The sequence below is a fragment of the Nannospalax galili genome, unplaced genomic scaffold, assembly GCF_000622305.1.
Source record: "Nannospalax galili isolate Female #2095 unplaced genomic scaffold, S.galili_v1.0 scaffold1354, whole genome shotgun sequence".
NCBI lineage: Eukaryota > Metazoa > Chordata > Mammalia > Rodentia > Spalacidae > Nannospalax > Nannospalax galili.
Window position 1 is genome coordinate 1,410,811 of NW_008335784.1, and position 20,416 is coordinate 1,431,226.

Consider the following 20,416-nt stretch of genomic DNA (forward strand, 5'->3'; position numbering starts at 1 on the left):
GACTATCAACTACATAACAATACATTTTCAATCTTGTCCATACAATTTAAATGTGCCTGAGGCTCCTGATTTAGCTCCTGTAATATCTATCTCTCTTTTACTGATTTGGCCTCTTTATACTTCATCTTCCCCAAGAGCTGAATTCTTTGGTCCTCAGCTCTGCCACACTGTCTCAAACCTTTAAGTCTCACACATGTACTTTCTCTTGAGTTTCTGCTTTGTCTGATATTATAAAGCTGTTTTCTTAGATACAGGTTGTAGTATATTATCATTACTTATTTGGAAACGTTTTAAGATTTTTTAGTGGAATTTATGTTACTGTTTTCCTTTGGTGAAGCACTGGGGATGAAACCTCTCACATGCAAGGCAGGTGCTCTGCCCTGAACTACATCTTCATCATCATCTTCTTCTTCTTCTTCTTCTTCTTCTTCTTTTTTTTTTTTTTTGGATCTTTTTGAGACAGGGTTTCCCTGTAGCCCCAGCTGGCCTAGAACTCACTATATAGACCAGAGTGGCCTTGACTGCACAGAAATCTGCCTGCCTCTGCTACCAATGCCCGGCTTCATCTTCTTAGTGAATTTCATTTCCATCTCAAGCATCAAATAAAGTGGCAACAAATGTTTGCTGAGAAAGCACATGAAAATACTAGTTATAATACAGCCACCGATCATGTTATACACCCTTGCTTACCTTATTTTTCTTGGTCCTTCTTGGTTTTCTCGTAAGTGAGGAAACTGGACTTTGCGATTGATTTATCATTCTTTATTTTTTTTAAATACCCATTATAAACATTTTCTTAAAACCCAAATCAATCTCTTGACTTTATTTTTCAAACTGTGAAAGAAGAATAAATGATCATTTTCCAACCCAAGTCTCATGTGACAATTGCAAAGATGAGAGAGTGGGACTGGTGTGGTGGTGTACGCCTTTAATCCTGTACCCTGGAGGCAAGGGCAGGGGGATCTTTGTGAGTTCAAGGCCATCCAGGGCTGTATAGTAAGACCAAAGCAAGAATATTGAGTATACTAAGTACACAAAATGAAACTGAACAGGAACACAGTCAATGCTTTACTGTTCACAATATTGTTGAACAAGATTTATGTAAAAGGAGCAAAGAAAGTAGGCTAATATTTGAGGATCATAAAGCTAAGTAAGATAAAGCATGATCTGAAGTCCTAGTGTATGCCTAGCCAACATTAGGTATGCAACTAGTGATGGCTTCTTTGGGTTTGGGGGGTGAAACTTCCTTCCATCATATTCTCCTAATTGTCTGTTCATGATCACCATGAAGAAAGATGAGCTTCCAGCTCTGTTACTAGACTGGACATTTCTGAAGACAGAAGAACAGTAGCATGTGCACTATGAAGGACTTGTGAAATGCAGTACAATGCAAACAGCTTACACTGGATTACCCTACACCCAAACCATTTGATTCATTAAAATTATTATTAAATAAATTACATAGGCATTAACTTAGTTTTTTAACTTAGTTATTATTATGAGTATTATGATTATTATTGGGTCTAAGCCTTTAGCCTGGGGCCTCATGCATTCTAAGCAAGTACTTTAAAATTGAGCTATATCCCTAGCCCCTTTTCTTACATTAAAAACACCCAGGTTTGATTCCCAGGACCCACACGGTGGCTATGAACCGTCCTTAACTCCAGTTCCAGGGGAATCCAAAGCCTTCTTCTGACCCCCACGGCATTGCACGACACAGGTGCACTCACATATATGCAGGCAATACACTCATACACATAAAATAAAAATGATAAATAAAAATAAAACAACAAAACAAAAAAACTGGAGACAGGTTCTCACTAAATTTCTGAGGCTGGTCTTGAAATCATGGTGAAGTACAGGCAGGCCATCAACTAGCAATGCCCCAACCTCAGCTCTGGTGTAGCTGGGATTACAGCCTGGACACCAGGCCTGGCACAATATCAACATCTTTAGTGGATTTTTTCTGTTTTATACATAGTCATGCTAGCAATATAAATATTTAAAATCCTCAACATTTGAAGGGAAAGATCTTATGATTTTTCAGTGAAAACATGTTTAACACAGAATTTTTTCATCTTTTGAAGGAGGTCTTTGCAGGGAGGTTGGATGAGTAGAAATTTAACTTAATTTTAATTTTGTCTAAATGCCTACTTGGGAAATCCTAAAGTTTCTAAGCATCTGGAAATTAGCTTCACAAGAGAGCATTCTTTTTCAAAAGATAAATTCTTTTCAATATATACCATTTCACAATATTTTAATCTTGTTCAATGTGTTTTGAAAAAAACTAACCTAATGAAAGTCAGATAAAATACCACCATTAATTTTCAAAACTAAATACTTTCTTTTAAAAGCATTAGTGATATGAATACTCTGGAAAATGTTAAAATAAAGATTACTTTTTCCCATTAAAATTCAAGTCAGAGCAACAAATGCCTTTACAGACCAGTGCTTTTTGTAACTCTAAACGATATTATTTAACTTCTACCAAAAGGAAAAGATTTCAAGATAAATATATCTTTCAACTAATTACATTAGGTATGGTGACACGATCTCATGCAATAATATGTAGGAATCAGTCTATTACTGAAAAGTTTACAATTTTGAACATTTAACAAAAAGATGAAAGAATGTTTTTATTATATGGAGAAATGTACTGCTCAAAGACCTTTTATGCTGACCTCAGTGCCTTTGTGAGACAGAAGCCACAGATACATGTGTGGGATACACTGCTGTCACAATTGGTTACTATCAAGTAAATATTTCTCTTTTAAGAAATTTAAATTCTAGACTTACTTTTAGAGTTTGATTTCATAGCACAGAGAATGTATTTATTTCCTTCCTTAAGATATAAAGCGGTTATTTTAAACTGAGAAAATTATTTTATGAATAAAATACTTAAACAAGGAAAACAGAACTTTCAGTAGGAAAATCACAGTGGTAAAAAAATTAGTTAAAAAAATCACAACACTACATTAAAAGGAAAGACTAGAAATCTGAAACGTTATTCTATGTTCTACACTATTGGATGTTTCATCTATCTAAAATAGTTATGGGGCTGCAGAGATGGCTCAATGGTTAAGAGCACTGACTGTTCTTGCAGAGGACCCGGGTTCGATTCCCAGCATCCACATGGCGGCTATGAACCATCCTTAATTCCAGTTCCAGGGGAATCTGAAGTCCTCTTCTGACCTCCGTGGCATTGCATGACACAGGTGCACTCACTTACATGCAGGCAATATAGTCATACACATTAAAAAAAAAGTTATAAGCAACAAACATCCACAATGAAACAGTCTGTTTACATTAAAAAAATATAACTTCTGTGTTAACAAACAAACGTTGTGTAAAAATCAAAGCAGTTACTGAAAAATTTAACATATCAGATATGAAAGCTGTATGGTCAGCGTTCAAACTCCACCTTTTTTATTTGTGGTATTTCAATACAAAGGAATTGGATCTAAACAAATTTCCCATTACAGTTTATTACTGTTGACACAGAATTGTGTGAGTAACAAAAATTAGATATTATCTATACTTCCATAAAATTAAAAAATCGAGATGTCAGATTGACATTTACAATGAAGTTGATTCAGAAATGGCACTCTGATCTGAGTCATTACTTGGTGATACTTCATTATTTCACAAACAATGCAGTATAGCACTTACCAAAGAGGAACTTGTACAGACTTTTGTTTGCTTTAAACTGCACCTCCCTTATGTTTCATGGGCATAGTAAATATTTAGCATTAGCATCTGGGTATTAATTAAGGCTCAGTGTCCACAGAAATTATTCTGAGCATTAAATTTTTATTCAGATGAGTTATACTTGTAACAAGTGACTGAATTTAAGGAAGGAGAGAAGAAAATGGCCACCTAACACCAACAGTTATTGCTCAGTGGAAAAGGACATCAAGGACACTTGCAAGTAAAAGAATTGGATCAATATTAACGTGATTTTCATTTCATGCTTCCCCAACTCCAGGAAGCTGACAATATACTCTGATTATGTGAACTGCCTCAGAGTAACACAGGTTATTAGAGCAAGAGGTGGAAACGGAATGCACTTTTTATATTGACAGGCCTGCTAATAGAGTACAGTGACTTTAAAGGCATGCATTGCATTTTTACATTGGATTCTGACAGCAAAAACAGAATTTCATTTATTCCTAATTCAAAATATTCATATGTAAGCAATATTTCTTAGAGCAGACCAACAAAGGGGATATTCATAAGCAGCATTTTAAAATAGAAAAAATGCAATTAAAAAGGTGCAAGAAAATGTTATTGAATTTAGGTATATTTAAGCACTATTTAAGTATGAAATGTTAACACAATCTAACAGACTCAATGTAGAAAACTGCATTCTATGCTTCTTAAAGGAAATCTGATGAAATGTATTTAAAATATATTTAAGAATATACATGATGGTAAATATCAAATCTGTCTGCATTTTAGGATGGATATTCCTCAGTAGAATTTTGATTAGCCATGAAGGTTAGGGTAGTGTTTAATTATTTAAAACATGATTTCATTATGTGAAAAGTCATGTGGTACATTTTACTTGAGGAAAAACAAAGAGTACACTTGGTTAGTCTGGGCCTGTCTCAACAAGAGGATCAATGCATCACTCATTTCTGAGTTTACTGCAGAATCTGTCCCTGTGATAAAATATTCCCAGAAAGAGTAGCACATAATGAGTGCATCAAATGGCTTAGTACACAAAGGACAACAGGCGATTTACCTTTCTTTAAATGTTTTTTTTTCCCCCTAGAAAAATGGAAAGAACCTGAAGGAGAGAGCAAAGGAAAGGAAAGGAGGGAAGAGGTGGGAGGGGCAGCAAGGGAAAGGAAGATGGAAAGGAAAGAAGTCTGCTAAAACATGTGCCCAGAGGGGTAGATGACAGATGAGTAGCAGAATGGACATGGGGAAGTCTGGCTATTCTTGTAAAGAGATAAAGATGAACTAAATAACATGAAAGGAAACAGTGGAGAGACTTTCTTAAACAACATGGGAAATTTGTTTTAAAGCCTAGGGCTATGAGAAAAGGGGTAGAAGGTGCTTTGGAGAGTAAGAAGACATGGACGACTAACATATCTTTCTCTTTTATTATTAAAACAAGGTATAACGAAGGCATGCTGATGATGTAGGCTATTTTAAAGGCACTTTTGAAATAAAAAACACTGGGATGTAGCTCAGTGGTACAGCGCTTACTTAGCATGCATGAGGCCCTTAGTATCAAGCCCAGTACTATAAAAATAAGCAAATAATGAATAGAAATAAAAATTCATAAAGCAGATAGAAATAAATTAAGAAATAAACCCACAAACATTAAAAATATTAAGTGATTTTTGAATATATTGCCCATGAAGGTATGAAGGTATTCTGTAGTATAACATCTTCTTGGGTGATATGCTGTGGGAGTCACCAAATACTGTTCCACAATGTCCTTGCAGTTAGGGCAATTCTGCTTTATTTTTATCTTTACCTGCTTTATCTTTAAGATCTTTTGATACAGTACAAACATATTTCAAAACTTGAAAAAAATACATATATAGAGCAATACAATGCAGGAAGATGGTATTTGGGTTGAGTTTTAGGTTGATCAGTCCATCAACAGGTCACCTAATTTCTGTGGTTTGTCTTTTCCCAAACACAAATCCTTCAATGGCTTTAATGGCTCTGTCTGTTCACAGCCTCATTTTCGTATCATTTTCCCATTGTGAAATACATTGCATTGTGTGGTGTGGGCCTTTTCCCCTCATGTCTACTCTTCCTCACAGATTCGGGGGATTTCAGTTCATGTTTTCAATTTCCACACAAACATATTACCTTCATTGAGCTCTCAGCATTGTCAATACATCTCAATATAAATATTTATTGTGCTATACACATATATATTACATTTGCAATTATGTGTAAATATTACCAGACATTAGTTTAAAACAGGCAAGATAAGTCATTTGCCAAATAACAGTAAGTCCATTAACATAATTTTACCTCTGCTTTATCTTTAAGATCTTCTGATGCTCCAAGTAGAAATACAGAACAAGCATATCTCAGAACTTGGGAAACACCAGACATGTAGACATGTCTTTGGAAAACTTGTCCTTTGACACAGTTACCCAAAGTGATGAAAGAGATGGTAAAAATACTGTGCATAAGCCTCATGAGATATATAAAAAATAGCAATTGAGTTTTAATAAGCACATAGGTGCTTCAAACAGAATACACAAAAGATATATTTTTGGGGTCCTTAAATGGTTTTTATTTTATATGACAATGTGAACCGTTGAAAATAAAAATTATTTTTATCCTGTGATGGAGACTGAACCCAGGGACTTGCTCATGATAGTTATTTTCTTTCCCACTAAGTCATACCCAAAGTCTTAAAACACTTTCTAAAAGCCATATAAAGTGATTTGTCCTCAACACACAATACTGAGGTGATTCAGTTAGGTACCCTACATTGGTAATTTTTATTAGCTCTGTGTTTGCTTCTCTACTTACCTGGCAAATGCAGAATCCTTTTTTGAGACAATTTATAAATAATTACTCTCACTGAAGCCATTTCTGACTGGTCAGTCTCCCATGTGCACCTGCATGAATGACGGCCTGCCATGATGCTGAATGTTAATGCCTTTTTGATAGACTATGGATTTTTAATGCCACTACTATGCACATGGGGCTGGGTTTTTGGTGGTAATGTCACTGTGGGAGCTGTCTTCTGCATGGAGTGCTGTACGCTCTTCTTCCTCAGCTGTCAGTACCTACAGGGAACTATGTGCTACAGAAATGCTCAGTTCCCCAAAACAGCACCGAGAACATGCATGGCATGTAGAAGCTATTCGATAAATTCTTTAAAAAATTTTTTTATTTATATATTTTTTTAATTTTATGTGTATGCGTGTATTGCCTGTATATAGGTAAGTGCACCCATGTCATGCAATGCCTGCGGAGGTCAGAAGAGGCTGTTGGATCACCTGGGACTGGAGTTACAGACCGTTGTTCGCTGCCATGTGGGTGCTGGGATTCGAACCTGGCTCTTCTACAAGAACAACCAGTGTTCTTAACCACTGAGCCATCTCTCCAGCCCCTATTCGATAAATTCTTTTGCTCAACGTAGTTAACTCTGGAATCTGCTTAAAGTCTACATATATGTCTGAATCTTCAACATAAGAACAAGTGGCTTGTTAGAATAGTTCTTGATATGAAAAATGCCACATATCTGTGAAATAGATGTTATAAGCATATTTTGTAGCTTTTATGTATCTATCTTACATAATCTTTAGAAATTATTTTAAGAGACCATGAAAACCACAGGGTGAAGAAAAGGGTGGGAGATTAACATCTGATAGTGATATCAAGAAGAGCTGATAGGTAATTGCTCTAGGTTTTTCCTTATCATTAATTTTTCAATAAATTATTGGGATTCTACTTAGGCCACAAATTTCATTCCAAATATAGAGATCCAATTAATAATATACCAACTAAAACAGAATTATTCAGGGTCATCAATAAAGAGGTTTATCAATGTCTATATAAAACAAGCAGTAGGTTATTAAGTAAATCAAAATGTTCTTCTCCATTGTTATAACTATAAACTCTTGGAAGAATAAAGACAGAAAATTTCATATTTTTTCTCAACAACTGTATTGCCGCTTAGTTTTTAAAAATACTCAATGCCTTCTTATTTTTTTTTCTCTTCTTATTTCTTGATGACTGCAAGTGCATTACAGTAGCTATGCATATACCATCAAAACTAATTTAATTCCAACTTCATTATGGAGCTGCTTTTTATTCATCAAGGTCATACTGTGATGGCTTCACAAGCTTAGATAAATCAGGTGTTAAGCAGGCACATCTCTGAGGAACCTAAGAATCTTCTCATTTGTAGTTCTCAGCATATCTTATTATTTATTGCCAAAGAAATGACTGATTAACTTTGTCATCTTTGCTTGATTTTTTTTTCTTTTTTTCCTCCCTCAGGCTGAGGCAGCCTGCTCTCTTTAGTGCCATATCAGACCTATTTAAGATGATGTCTTTGATCACAGACATGGAAGCACTTGTGATCTGAGGCTTTGATGAAACATTGTTCCACTGTAATTTTGTAGAAGGAACCAGAAGCCCAAATGATAATTAAGTCAATAAGGAGAACCAAAGTTAAGATCTGCACTACTCTTTGTCAGCCAGAGTCTTCACATACTAAATGGACCTGAAGATGACTAGTCTAGGTTTTACTTTAGTACATAACAGGCTACAAAACTTTCTTTTTTCAAATCATTTCCCCATTAGCTAATTTGCCCTTAAGTATGAACCATGCAGATCTGAGGATGAGTATGAGTTATAAAATACTTTCTTACATAATTCCATTGCTATGGTTTGTAAAATTCCAGATAATTAAATTTTCACTTGAAAGAGATTTTACCACTAGAAAACACCTAAATAACACATTCAGTACATGTAAAATTAGCACATTAAACATCAAGGAAAAAATTACATGCCTCTAGGTTTTTATTAATCACACTCCAACACCAGAGACTGAGAGTGTATCAAATCTTACCAAGTCTTTTGCACATGACAACCTCATAAATTATTCAACTCATTAGTGCTACTAAAAAGCAAGAAAAACTCCATCACTGGAAAGGGTATTTTCCCTGACTGAGAAAGGTCAACCAGAAGTTTTAATAATAAATCCCAGGGAAAGATTTTCAAAGGAAGTATGAAAGAAAATTATTGTCCTTCACTTCCTTGAAATTAGACCCAATTCTGTTTACTCATTAAAATAAGAACTAACATTTTTATTTGAGGCTCCAGATAAATTGTCTGAAAATAACGCCATGAAATCTAAATTATGGTTAAATGATCCTTCCTACCACATGGAAGTTCAACTCTAATTTAATCTAAACTGTATAGCTGGGTTTAGGGTATCAAGAAAAATCAAATGATTCCAAATTTTTTTTATTAAAACATAAAGTCTGCTACATCCATTTCATTTCCATTACATTAATGGAGGCTCAGATTCTTCAAACACACGATCTATGTTAATAGACAAACTCAACCTATGGTTCAGATACCAGAGATAGTTTTGGTCACCGAAGAATAACTCATTGTTGTAAGAAATTTACAGAGGTCCTCCCTGTGTTACAAGTTTTTTTTTTTTAAATTCTGAATATTTTGATCACTGATTCTAAGTCTTCTACTCATACTGAAAGTTACATCCATTAAACATTATTTGATTCTTAAAGCACTTTTTCTATCACATAGATGAATGAAAAAAAGTTTTGACCAAAATCTACAATAGAGATTGTATACATTTAGAGCTTAAGCTCAAGACAGAATAAAAAACAAAATAAAACAAGGAAGTAGATGTTATTATTTGATGATGAAGAAGGAGTAAGCTGAATTTCAATTTGTCTTAGAAACTTTTAGAATTTGCAGCTCTGTCCTATGAAGATACCCTTAACCTATGACTACCCAACATCAAAGCAGGCTGAAAGTTGGATATTGGTCTACACCCTGTCAGGTATCAGCATACATAAACACACTCAGTGTTTTAATGGCAGGGTATGCAAATAATGGGTTGAATTTTATGCTTTTTCAGTTTTTCCTTTTTGGTTTTATATGGGTGTTTGGAATACAAAAGTTTTCTTTAAAAACAAAATCTGTTTTCAATTAAGTTTCCCAGCATCTATTTTTATTGGAGGAAGTGCTTTGTAATGATTACTGACAGTTGTTTCCTGTTTCTTCAGAAGAAGTACTCTATATACAGGTTAGAGGGCAGATTACGAGGCTGCAAGAAGGTGGGATCCTACATTTTTCTCTTGGTAGTTTGTAATTCCTCCCTCTACTTCTCTGTAGTGATCACTCCCTGGAAAACTTTCCATTCCCTTGTTACTTGTTCCATATCTGACTGGAATTCTGACTCTCTCCCCTAAGTTTCTGAAGTCACATATGGGAACCTTGTTGAAGGCCAGAAGAGGTATACCCTAGAATTGTTTAGGGAGGGAGACAGTGGTATTATCTTTAATATTTCACACCATGATCTTTACATTAGAGAATAACCACTGTGTAACTCTAGCATAGCAACTGTGTAGCTGTTTTGAGAATTTTGTGGCACATATAGGATGTTTAATCCTAATATGGGTCAAATAAAAACTCTCTTCCTTTATCAAAGAACCTAACTCCAGAGGGATAATAGGTTCTGAATACTGCTCACCACCTAGCATTTAAAATTAATACTTAGTACTTATTTTTTTTTAAAAATGCATTTATCAGGGGCTAGAGAGATGGCTCAGTGGTTAAGAGCACTAGCTGCCCTTGCAGAGGACCTGGGTTCATTTCCTAGCACCCACATGAAGGCTAACAATTGTCCATAACTCCAATTCCAGAGGACCTGGCACCCTCTTCGGGCCTCTGCAGGCACTGAATGCATGTGGTGTACTTACACATATGTAAGCAAAGTACTCATATACATAAACGAAAAGATATTAAAAAAATATGCATCTAGTACACAGAAAATATTTACTAACATGCTTCATCTATTTCAAAATATCACTATTATTTTTAGTTCAGATTTATTAACAATAGTTTCTATATGACTAAAATATAACTTACCCACCTCACGGTGATTGTCAAGGTAAAAGATACAAATTAAACACATTGAATACCATTTTTAAGGAGAAACAAAAGAAAAAATTTCCTAACAAAGCCCTTTTAAAGAAACCCATAGAATGTGGAAGATGGCCCATAAGAATTAAAGTTTTCATAACTATCTCAAGTATTTCCTAGCCTATCTTCTATTACAAATTAGCTGTGGATGATTCTAATTTCAGGTGTTATAAGTTCATAACATAAAAGTAACAATTCATTTTAAGTTGGCATCAAATCCTTAGGGTGCTAAAATCCTTAATTAGAGTGGATTAAAGACCACCTTCAGTAAGAACAACTGTGATTTATTCTAACTTTTTTTTCATGTTTACACTTAGTGCATAAATTGCTTTATAATTTTTATCTTAGGATAATAGCTGCATATAAAATCCTCATGTACATTATTTATTTGATAATGTTTTGTATCTCATTATATTCAACTCATTACAAACAAGAATGTCACTGCATGGTATAAACTCTGGTCTGATACACAAATATTTGCCAAAATAAATAGATGGTTCACTTAAGTACTCTGAAATAAATTAAAATGAGTAAAGTAAAAAAGTGCAGGAATAAAAGTGAATACTTAATACTATGTGGATAGTATCATTAGCATTACCTAAGTATGTGACCTGTAAAATCCTGACAGAATCAATCAAATTTAAACTTACTACAGCAATTCGAAATGGGTAAACCGGGCCAGTGAGATGGCTCAGAGGGTAAAGAAAGGTGCTTGTCACCAACCCTGACAACCTGGGTTTGATCCCTAGGACCACATAATGAAAGAAAAGACTGACTCTTACCTCCACGTGTAGGCTATGAGCATGAGCACACACACACAACCATAAATAAATGTAATTTAAAAATTTTAAAATGGGTAAACAGAAAAAATAAAACTAAGGAAATTTATTGGCAGACAATCTAAAGTAGCACTTTATTAAACTATAACAATATGTTGATATCGACTTTTTATTGAATTTTTATAAGAGAATTTGGGGTGTAGCTCTACTGCAGTATGATAGATGATGATACTGTGAAAGGTGAGTGTCATTCTTTCCCAAACTTCAGTAATAATCCACTGGAGAATGGGTAATTAAGTGGCCAAATAACAATATTTTACGTATCTATTTACTGTGTGTGGTATATGCATGTGCATATTTGTATAGTGTATGCGACTGTGTGTGCATGCATGTGGATGCATGTGGAGGCCATGGGCGTGGCCTTGATCACTTTCTACCTTGTCTTTAGAAACAGGATCTCTCACTAAATCTGGAACTGACCAACTGCCTAGACTGGCTGGTCAGTGGGCTTTGGGGATTTGCCTTTCTCTACCCCTCCAGCACTGGGGTTACAGATATGTTCTGCAATGCCCTACTTTTAGGTTCAAATCCTTTCTAGGATATTTACAGATTGAGTCATCTCCTCAGCCCAAGATTTTTATTTATTCTATTGTATGTATTTAAAAACAACAGAGTAAGAATAGATCATAAAATATTATGTATTATTAATAGAACAGTTGCTTTAGTTATATAGTCAATATTCATGTGCACATATGTATATACAGATACACAGTATATGATGAATAAATATATATGTATCTGAAAGAGATGTTTGGTAATAGTCAACTATGTAGAGAAAAAGTATGCTGAGTCACTTACACATATCTTACGTAACAACTACTGTGTGCACATATGGATATACAGATACACAGTATATGATGAATAAATATATATGTATCTGAAAGAGATGTTTGGTAATAGCCAACTATGTAGAGAAAAAGTATGCTGAGTCACTTACACATATCTTACATAACAACTACTGTGTTAAATGTAACATATACAACGCTGAGGGGCAAAGCAGAGCACAATACTTATGGCTCACAACACTGTGCATGTCACATACCACTGTAGAAGCTACCTTTTCAGCCCCCAGGACAGGCGACCCCAGTCTGTGCTCTGTCCCGGGGCATCCGTACTCACCATATTCTACTGCAGACTTGAGCAGTGCTTCAGCATGAGTGGAGCCAAAGGCATTTCGAACGAATCGTCTCCTTCGTCGAAGGTCATCTTCCCAGTAATCCAAACGCCAGAAATCATGCAACTGGCTAAATGTGGGAAAAGAAAAGAAATCATATTATTAGTAACAAGAAGTCAAACTTAGAAAATAATTTGTTCCATAACAATGAAATTTTGCTATCACTGAGAAATTAAAATGGTTGTGTTTATGTGAAGGTTTCCATCAAAAATGAAAAGAACTTAAAATAATAACATTCTCATATTTGATACTCTTCTATTTTAAAGACTTAGCTGTTTTTCTTTTCACAATGTTCTTTTTTCTACCAAATATTAATCATGGTGGAGTTTAGTAACAAATACAATATCAAATTACAAGTATTAATGGCATAGTTTGCTTTCTTTTATACTGTTAATAGCAAGCCTTGTAAATCACAAAGCAGACCTCACTACAAACAGTCTGCAATTTAATGACCACGGATCCTTAGTAGACTGAATTAAGAAGAATAAAATATTGCCCACTTGGATTTGGTGGGCAATGATTAAAATGATGTGCTGAAATATTCATTGAAATAATTCCCTGCTGCCCACAGCAACCTGAGAAAAGTGCAATTTTATCCATTATTAATACTGAATTAGAGCTGCAAAAAATTCCAGTGTGCAGTAATTGTCTTGGTAAATTATTATTCTAATGCTAACAGAGTCTTTAAATGATTTTACAGCTTTTAGCTAATATAAACCATCAACAACCATGGTCGTCACTGGGTAACATTGTCTTTTACATGCTAAACCAATTATTATCCACAGTGTATTTCAGAAACTGCTGAAATATGTTCACTGCATATCCAATGGAACACTTCATGATGAACTTTTGTTTTTAATTTAACTTCAGTACACACGATAAATATCACAGCTTGAAAAACTAGGTTTTCTGTTCATGTGACTTGACTAATACAGTAAAAAAGATGACGTTCTAATGTTTGTAACAGTATTCATAAAAGCATACAGAACGCTTTCACAGTAGGTTTTGTTTGTTTCTCATTGCAGGAGAACACTCTGCTGACGATGGGAGGACCTGCACTTGTTTGCTCATCTTTGTCCCTCTAGAGGCACAATGCCTGGCACGTATGTATTTCCAACAAATAGTGAATGAATTAATTTTTTAACTTCAAAAAATCGATAGTGTGTGGCCGGAGAGATGGCCCAGCAGTAAGAGCACTGGTTGCTCTTGCAGAGGACCCAGGTTCAGTTTTCAGCACCCATATGACAGCTCACATAGACCTGTAATTCCAGTTCCAGGGGATCTGATGGCCTCTTCAGGCCTCTGTGGGTACCAGGCAAGCACACAGCGTGTGCGTGCGCGCGCGCGCGCGCGCGCACACACACACACACACACACACACACACACACACACACACACTCATATACGATATAAAAATTAATAAAGATCTTAAAATATTTTATAATTTTAATTTGTTTTTAATGAATTTTTGTGTATTTCATATTTAATATCTCAATCAATCTCAATCATCTTTATACCCCGTCCCCACTGGCAGGCTCCCACTGCCTACCCCCCACTGGAATTCATACATTCTGTCATTTGTTTTAAGGCCTATTGTGTCAAGTTAGTGGCCCAGACATTCCTCAGTGCAAGTTCATCTACTGAGATTTAGTCAGTGTATTCCGAGTCTCTCACTTTAGAAATATCAGCTTTTCCTCACCCAGCAGTAGTCAGTTGCCAATATTTTTTCAGCAAAGATTGGGGTCCGCTGTTCCCAGTTCTATGCTGGGTTTTGTCTTTATTATTATTATTTTTTAAAATAGTTTTATTTACTTATTCTCTGTATGAGCATTAGGCCTGCATGTATATAAGTGCACCCATGCCATGCAATGACCATGGAGGTCAGAAGTGGGCATCAGATTCCCTGGAATTGGAGTTATGCATGGCTGTTAGCCACCATGTGGGTGCTGGGATTTGAACCCAGCTTTCTGCAAGAACAGCCAGTGCTCTTAACCTCTGAGCCATCTTTCCAGCCCTTATTTATTATTTTTCTTTTATGTCTATGAGTGTATTGCCTGCATGCATGTAAGTGCACTCATGTTGTACAATGCTTGTGGGTGTCAGAAGAGACTGTTGGATCTTCTGGAACTGGAGCTAGGATGGTTGTTAGCCACCATGTGGGTGCTAGGAACTGAACCCAAGTTCTCTGCAAGAGTGGTCAGTGCTCTTATAATCACAGAGCCATCTCTTCAGTCCCCAAATGAATAAAATCTTTAAAAAATTATATAGTCACATATAGTTACTGAAAAATCTTTAATTTTGAAAAAACTCTATGCTAAGGCTATGTAATTTTGTTACCCATAACTCAATAGTAGCAGAACACTGTAAAAATTACCTAGAAATCATTGAGACTTTAAATATCTGGCATATGCTTTAATGTCCTCATTTGCTGTGCATCATAATTATACTCTATTGTTTCTGTTAAGATAATGATTGCCTGGCCAGGCAGATTTCTGTGAGTTCAAGGCCAGCCTGGTCAACATAGCAAGTTCAAGGCCAGTTTGGGCTACAGGGAGACCCTGTCTCAAAAGGACCATAAAAGAAAAAAAAAATAAAAAGAGAGAGAGAGATGATTGTCTGAAGAATTATTCTAATTTAAAATATGATGATCTAGATTCTTATAAACTAACCCCAGTGTTAAGAAAGACTGTGTTAAAATCTTGCTATTATTGATCTTCTTAGGATTATGTTAAAATTAAACAACAAAATTCACATTGAGATCAAAGATCTAATGTTAGCTCAAATTTCTCATCACATACTTTTCCTCCCATAAATGTAATGGTGTAATTCCAGGTGTGTGTGTGTGTGTGTGTGTGTGTGTGTGTGTGTGCGCGCGCGCGCATGCAGGCATATATACATGTATAGACAGATGTATAAAAAGCCTCAAAAGTGAAGAGAGATGGAAGACTGGTTCTGGTCTTCAGGATCTAAGAACAATATAATTATGACTACCTTTGTCTCATATATTCTAGACTTGGAATCAAAGAGGCCAGCAACCCAGATGGGTCAAAGCATGGGGACAAAAGGACGCCCCCCCAAAGCTTTCTCTGTCTAGCAAGTGACAAAGAAACGAACAGCTCAGCAAGGTAGAAAAATTTTAGATAACACTGCTGTACTCTAGCTAAACCTCAAAGAACAACGGTGGACCCAGGACACCAAAGCAGGAGTAGGGGCTTACACATACACCTCAGGAAGTGGCAATGAGGCATTTCTTGTCCTCATTTAGGTGACAATAAAGAGAGCCAGGGCTGTCATTTCTGCTGGCTGGTAACGAGAAGTCCTGCCACATGAAGCCAGTGGGGACCATGTAGACAGTCTGCTTTCCACCCTTCTTAGGCTGTAATGAGGCTTTGCTTTCCCTCCTCAAGGGGTAATGTTAGAGTAGACCAGTTGAGAATTGGAACTTTCACCATTAACCAACAGCAATGAGACAACTCCACCAGTACACACCACACAGGGAGCTGGAACTGTAGTAAGGAGGAAGGCATCACTCCCTGGGTTTCAGTGGAAAGCCAAGTGGGATCCTAGATTTCTACTGCCTGACTCAGTTACGAGGCAGCATTTCCTTCCCCTGGAATAGCAATGTTATAGAAAGTCAATGAAAAGAAAGGGTCTAAATGAGATGAAATGTTATAAGCATAAGAAAAAAAGGTTTCAATCTAAAAATCAGTTTGCCATAGTACACATGTGGAGGTCAGAAGACAACTTTTGGGAGTTGGTTCCCTCCTTCTGCTATGGTTTTGGGATCAAATTCAGGTCATTAAGCTTACCTGGCAGGTGTTTTCACCCACCAAGCCACTAGCCTTGCTCTCAACAGTCTTATACAATACAGTGCTGGAATTCCTGCCAATGAAATCAACAAAGTATAAACAAATAATGGACACAAAGAGGAAAAGGTCAAATGAAAAAGATGTGGAAAAGGAATCACAAAAATTCACTAAAACTCTTAAAATTCATGTCTGAGATGAGCATGGACACAGTATAAGTCAACACAAATATTAATTATATGTCTATAGAAGAGTGGTGAATACATGAGTATGAAAGTAAAAGTAAAATACAACTTGAATCGCTATCAAAAGAGAAATATTTAAGTGCAGGATTAACGAAGCAGTACAGAACTTGAGTGTGAACACTATACAATGCTCACGACTGAAAGCACATAGTGTCAAATAAAATGGAATGATGTAATCTTCATGGTTGAACAATTCAACATAATAAAGACATCAATCCTCCAAAAATTGATAAACACATTGAACATGATTTCTAAGATATAAACGAGATTATTTAAAAATTTATATAATAGAAGGATAAAACAGGAGGAATCAATCTACCTGATTTCAAAACTTATTATATAATTGTAACCATATTGATTGCATATTAGCTAAGGCATAGATATACAGATTAAAAAACATACAGAACCCCAAAGAGACCTATAGAAATATGTTCAATTGATTTTTGATAAAGCTGTAAACCAAGTTCAGTAGAGGAAAGCTATCCCTTTCAGTAAATAGTGCTGGAACAATTCACGGCCTGAGACAAAAACCATGATATTATAATATGGTTTTATAAGCAGATGCAACTGGGGGAAACTGGGTAAAGAGCATACAGGAACTGCCTTATTTCTTAAATAGCATGCATATCTACAGTTATTTCAAAATTAAGAATTCAACTGAGCTTCCTGGGCTTGGTGGTGCACACTTTTAATTCCAGTACTTGGGAGGTAGAGGCAGGTGGAGCTCTGTAAGTTCAAGGACAGCCTGGTCTATATAGCGAGTTCCAGGTCAGCTGGGGTTACAGAGGTACCAAAAAGATCCCCCCACAAAAGAATTCAACTGAAATAAACAAATATCACCCATTTCAAAAAATGCATATAATTTTCTCTATTATACATATTCTTATACATAGAATGAAGTAACAAACATTACTTTCCATTAATTTCTACATTCAGATACATCAGTGATATTTACTTATTTCTCATGAATTTTTTCTTCACTGTCTCTGGACAACTCTACTTAAAATATAATCCTTACTCCTGGAGGTTAATTTCTGTCCTAGGAAGGATTTCAGCCTACCAGCAGTATTTACTGAGAGCTCATACTGCAGAATCCTGCCTGAGCTCACTGAGAGGGATGGTCCTGGATGGACAAATGGTCAGGGACCTGCAGTTCTTCCTGTGCTTCTGGAGGGACAGCAGGAGGCCTAGGACTGCTGCTGTACCCTTTGCCTCCATGGCACTCCCTGCCACACTAGAGACACGAGGGGCATCTGGCTATGAACCAAGTTCAAAGAATGATGGCATACATAAGGCATCTTATTGGGAATCACAGACCAGTTTACATTGTGATTTGGAATACGTGCATTCAGCCATGTCTAATTTTGAAAAGCACTGGGAAACTCAAAATCTACCAGTATTAATTTCAAGTGTCTTTTTAGTGAACTGTTGCACTTTGCTTTTTTTTTTTTACTTTAACAAACTGTTGCACTTTGCTATTTTTATTTTTTACTTTAACAAACTGAAAAATGTTCTTAAGTAAATAAAACAAGTAAATACTAAATCTGTTGGCTGATAACACAAAATTCAAGTAGAAATAACTGTAAAATATATTAATGTGCAGTTTCAGAAATGCTTCATCTTTTCCTTCTTTATTTTTTTGGGAGGGCTTGGAAATTTGGATATTTTCTGTTTGATCTTTTGATACTTTTCTTATTATCCATAGAAATTCTGTTAGAATACTGGGAGCTGCCTGTTGCCCACATTTGGGCTTTTCACCACTTGAACATATGTAGAAAGCAGCTCCATCCCTTTAGAGTCCTGCTTGTTTAACTCTTTAGCTTAATGTGGTGGGATTGAGTAGAGGTGAAGTAATAGTAAGTGGTCACTTGGCTTCTTCTGTGTCATCTGAAATTACTGTCAGGGGCTAGAGATTTAGTTAGGCTGGCAGACTGCCTGCCTCTATGCACCAAGTCCTGGGTTAAACAGCAGCACCATAGGTCAGGCATGGAGCTGCATGCCTATAATCTCAGCACTGTGGAGCTGGAAGCAAGTATGACTACAGAGCGAGGAGGCAGGTAGCCTGAATGATGTATGGCCCTGGCCCCATAAAATACCATAGTACAATACGATACAATAAATAAAATAATCCACTCCCTGACAGTCAGGCCCAAAACACAGCCTTCTCTTACCTAGGCTGTAATGGGACCAGGGGAACCTAGTAAAAGCATCTCTTTTAGAGATGCTCCATTCTGATAACTGAAAACTAACAAATGAGGTCCCTAGAATAGCAGACACTGTGCTGATTCAAAAAAGTCCTCTACAAGAGGGAGGAATGTTGATCTCTGTGTCCCTGGATTTATATAATCTGAAAGAAGTCATGTTACTGAAGGGTGGAAGAGAGTGAAGAGGGTGTAAAGGACAGATGGGACCAAGGGAACTCCCTAAGATGCTGATCATATGGGCTACTTGCATCCTTCAGAGAAAAATTCAGGCAATACTTTGCACTTATGGTGTACCCAAGATAACATGGAAAAAGGCTGCAGCTTTTCAGGCAATTGCTATACTTTTGAAAATGTGAGACCTGTTATAGTTACAAGAGTTTTGGAGAGGACTCCTTGGCTCCTTCTGACATTTGTCTCAGAGCCTTGAGATGTTCTTGGCACTTCTGTTTCCCTTTCTAGTATTTTTTGCATTATGATTTTTAATATGATACTGTTACTACTTATGATGATTTTTTTTTTCTGGTCTTTTGAGACAGGGTCTCTGTATAGGCCCAGCTGACCTGGAACTCGCTATGTTGACCAGGCTGGCCTCAAACTCACAGAGATCTACCTGCCTCTGCCTCCCAAGTGCTGGGATTAAAGGCAAACTATGATGATGTTCTTAAATGGAATTTGTGTTATTTTAATTATAAACAGAGCTTGGATACTCGATTTTTCTTCAATAAAAGTTGTGATAACTACATTTCAAGTTATAATGCATTTGATTTTCTTGTTTTGTTTTTGTTGTTATGGTGTTCAAAGCATTTGAGTTCCTTTAAAGTGACAAATTTTCCTTTCCAGGAATGGATTACTTTCATAAACTAGACAGAAACTGAATTTATATGACTAAGCAAAACTGACAATGGTAACTGGTTGTTTGATACTTAGAAAGAAAAACTATTCAAAAGAATAGAAAAAAGTATTAAAGCTAGAACAAAAATAGTTCACTAAATACACATAGAATATATATAAGTACTTTGCTTTCTACTTGTGTAAAGAAATGGTGGTAATCACTAAGGTCAGGAGTTTTGTGCACGAAATCTAATCTTACCAAGATAAAAATCAAAACATATATTCTGACAGGCTGGTAATTAAAAATTATTATCTGCAAGTGAATAGGCTTAAAGTATATAATGAACTTGTATGAAACTGTCTTTATGAAACCCATGACTTCATACAATGAACATACTTGAATAAAAGATTTTATATTACAAACCTGAGCTATATCCTTCATTAGTTTGTCCATCCATCCATCTATCCACCTACCCATCCATCTACCTACCCCTCCCTCCCTCCCTCCCTCCCTCCCCAGCCCTGAACTATACACTCTGGTGTATGTGCTGCTAATGTCAGTACCAGAACTATATACTTTAAAAAAGGTTAGGCTGTATGATATATAAATTCTATTATGATATTGTAATAAATAAAGCTATTATTA

General features: G+C 35.9%; 1 protein-coding gene across 4 annotated transcripts in view; it reads right to left on the reverse strand.

Moving 5' to 3' along the window:
• Nbea (neurobeachin) overlaps positions 1–20,416 on the reverse strand; it is a 715,145-nt gene that overhangs the window by 228,768 nt on the left and 465,961 nt on the right. For all 4 annotated transcript variants that reach the window (XM_029562257.1, XM_029562254.1, XM_029562256.1 and 1 more), the window contains one exon: positions 12,630–12,754. In XM_029562257.1, the coding sequence (XP_029418117.1) occupies positions 12,630–12,754 (125 nt within the window). The remainder of the gene's footprint in view (positions 1–12,629; positions 12,755–20,416) is intronic.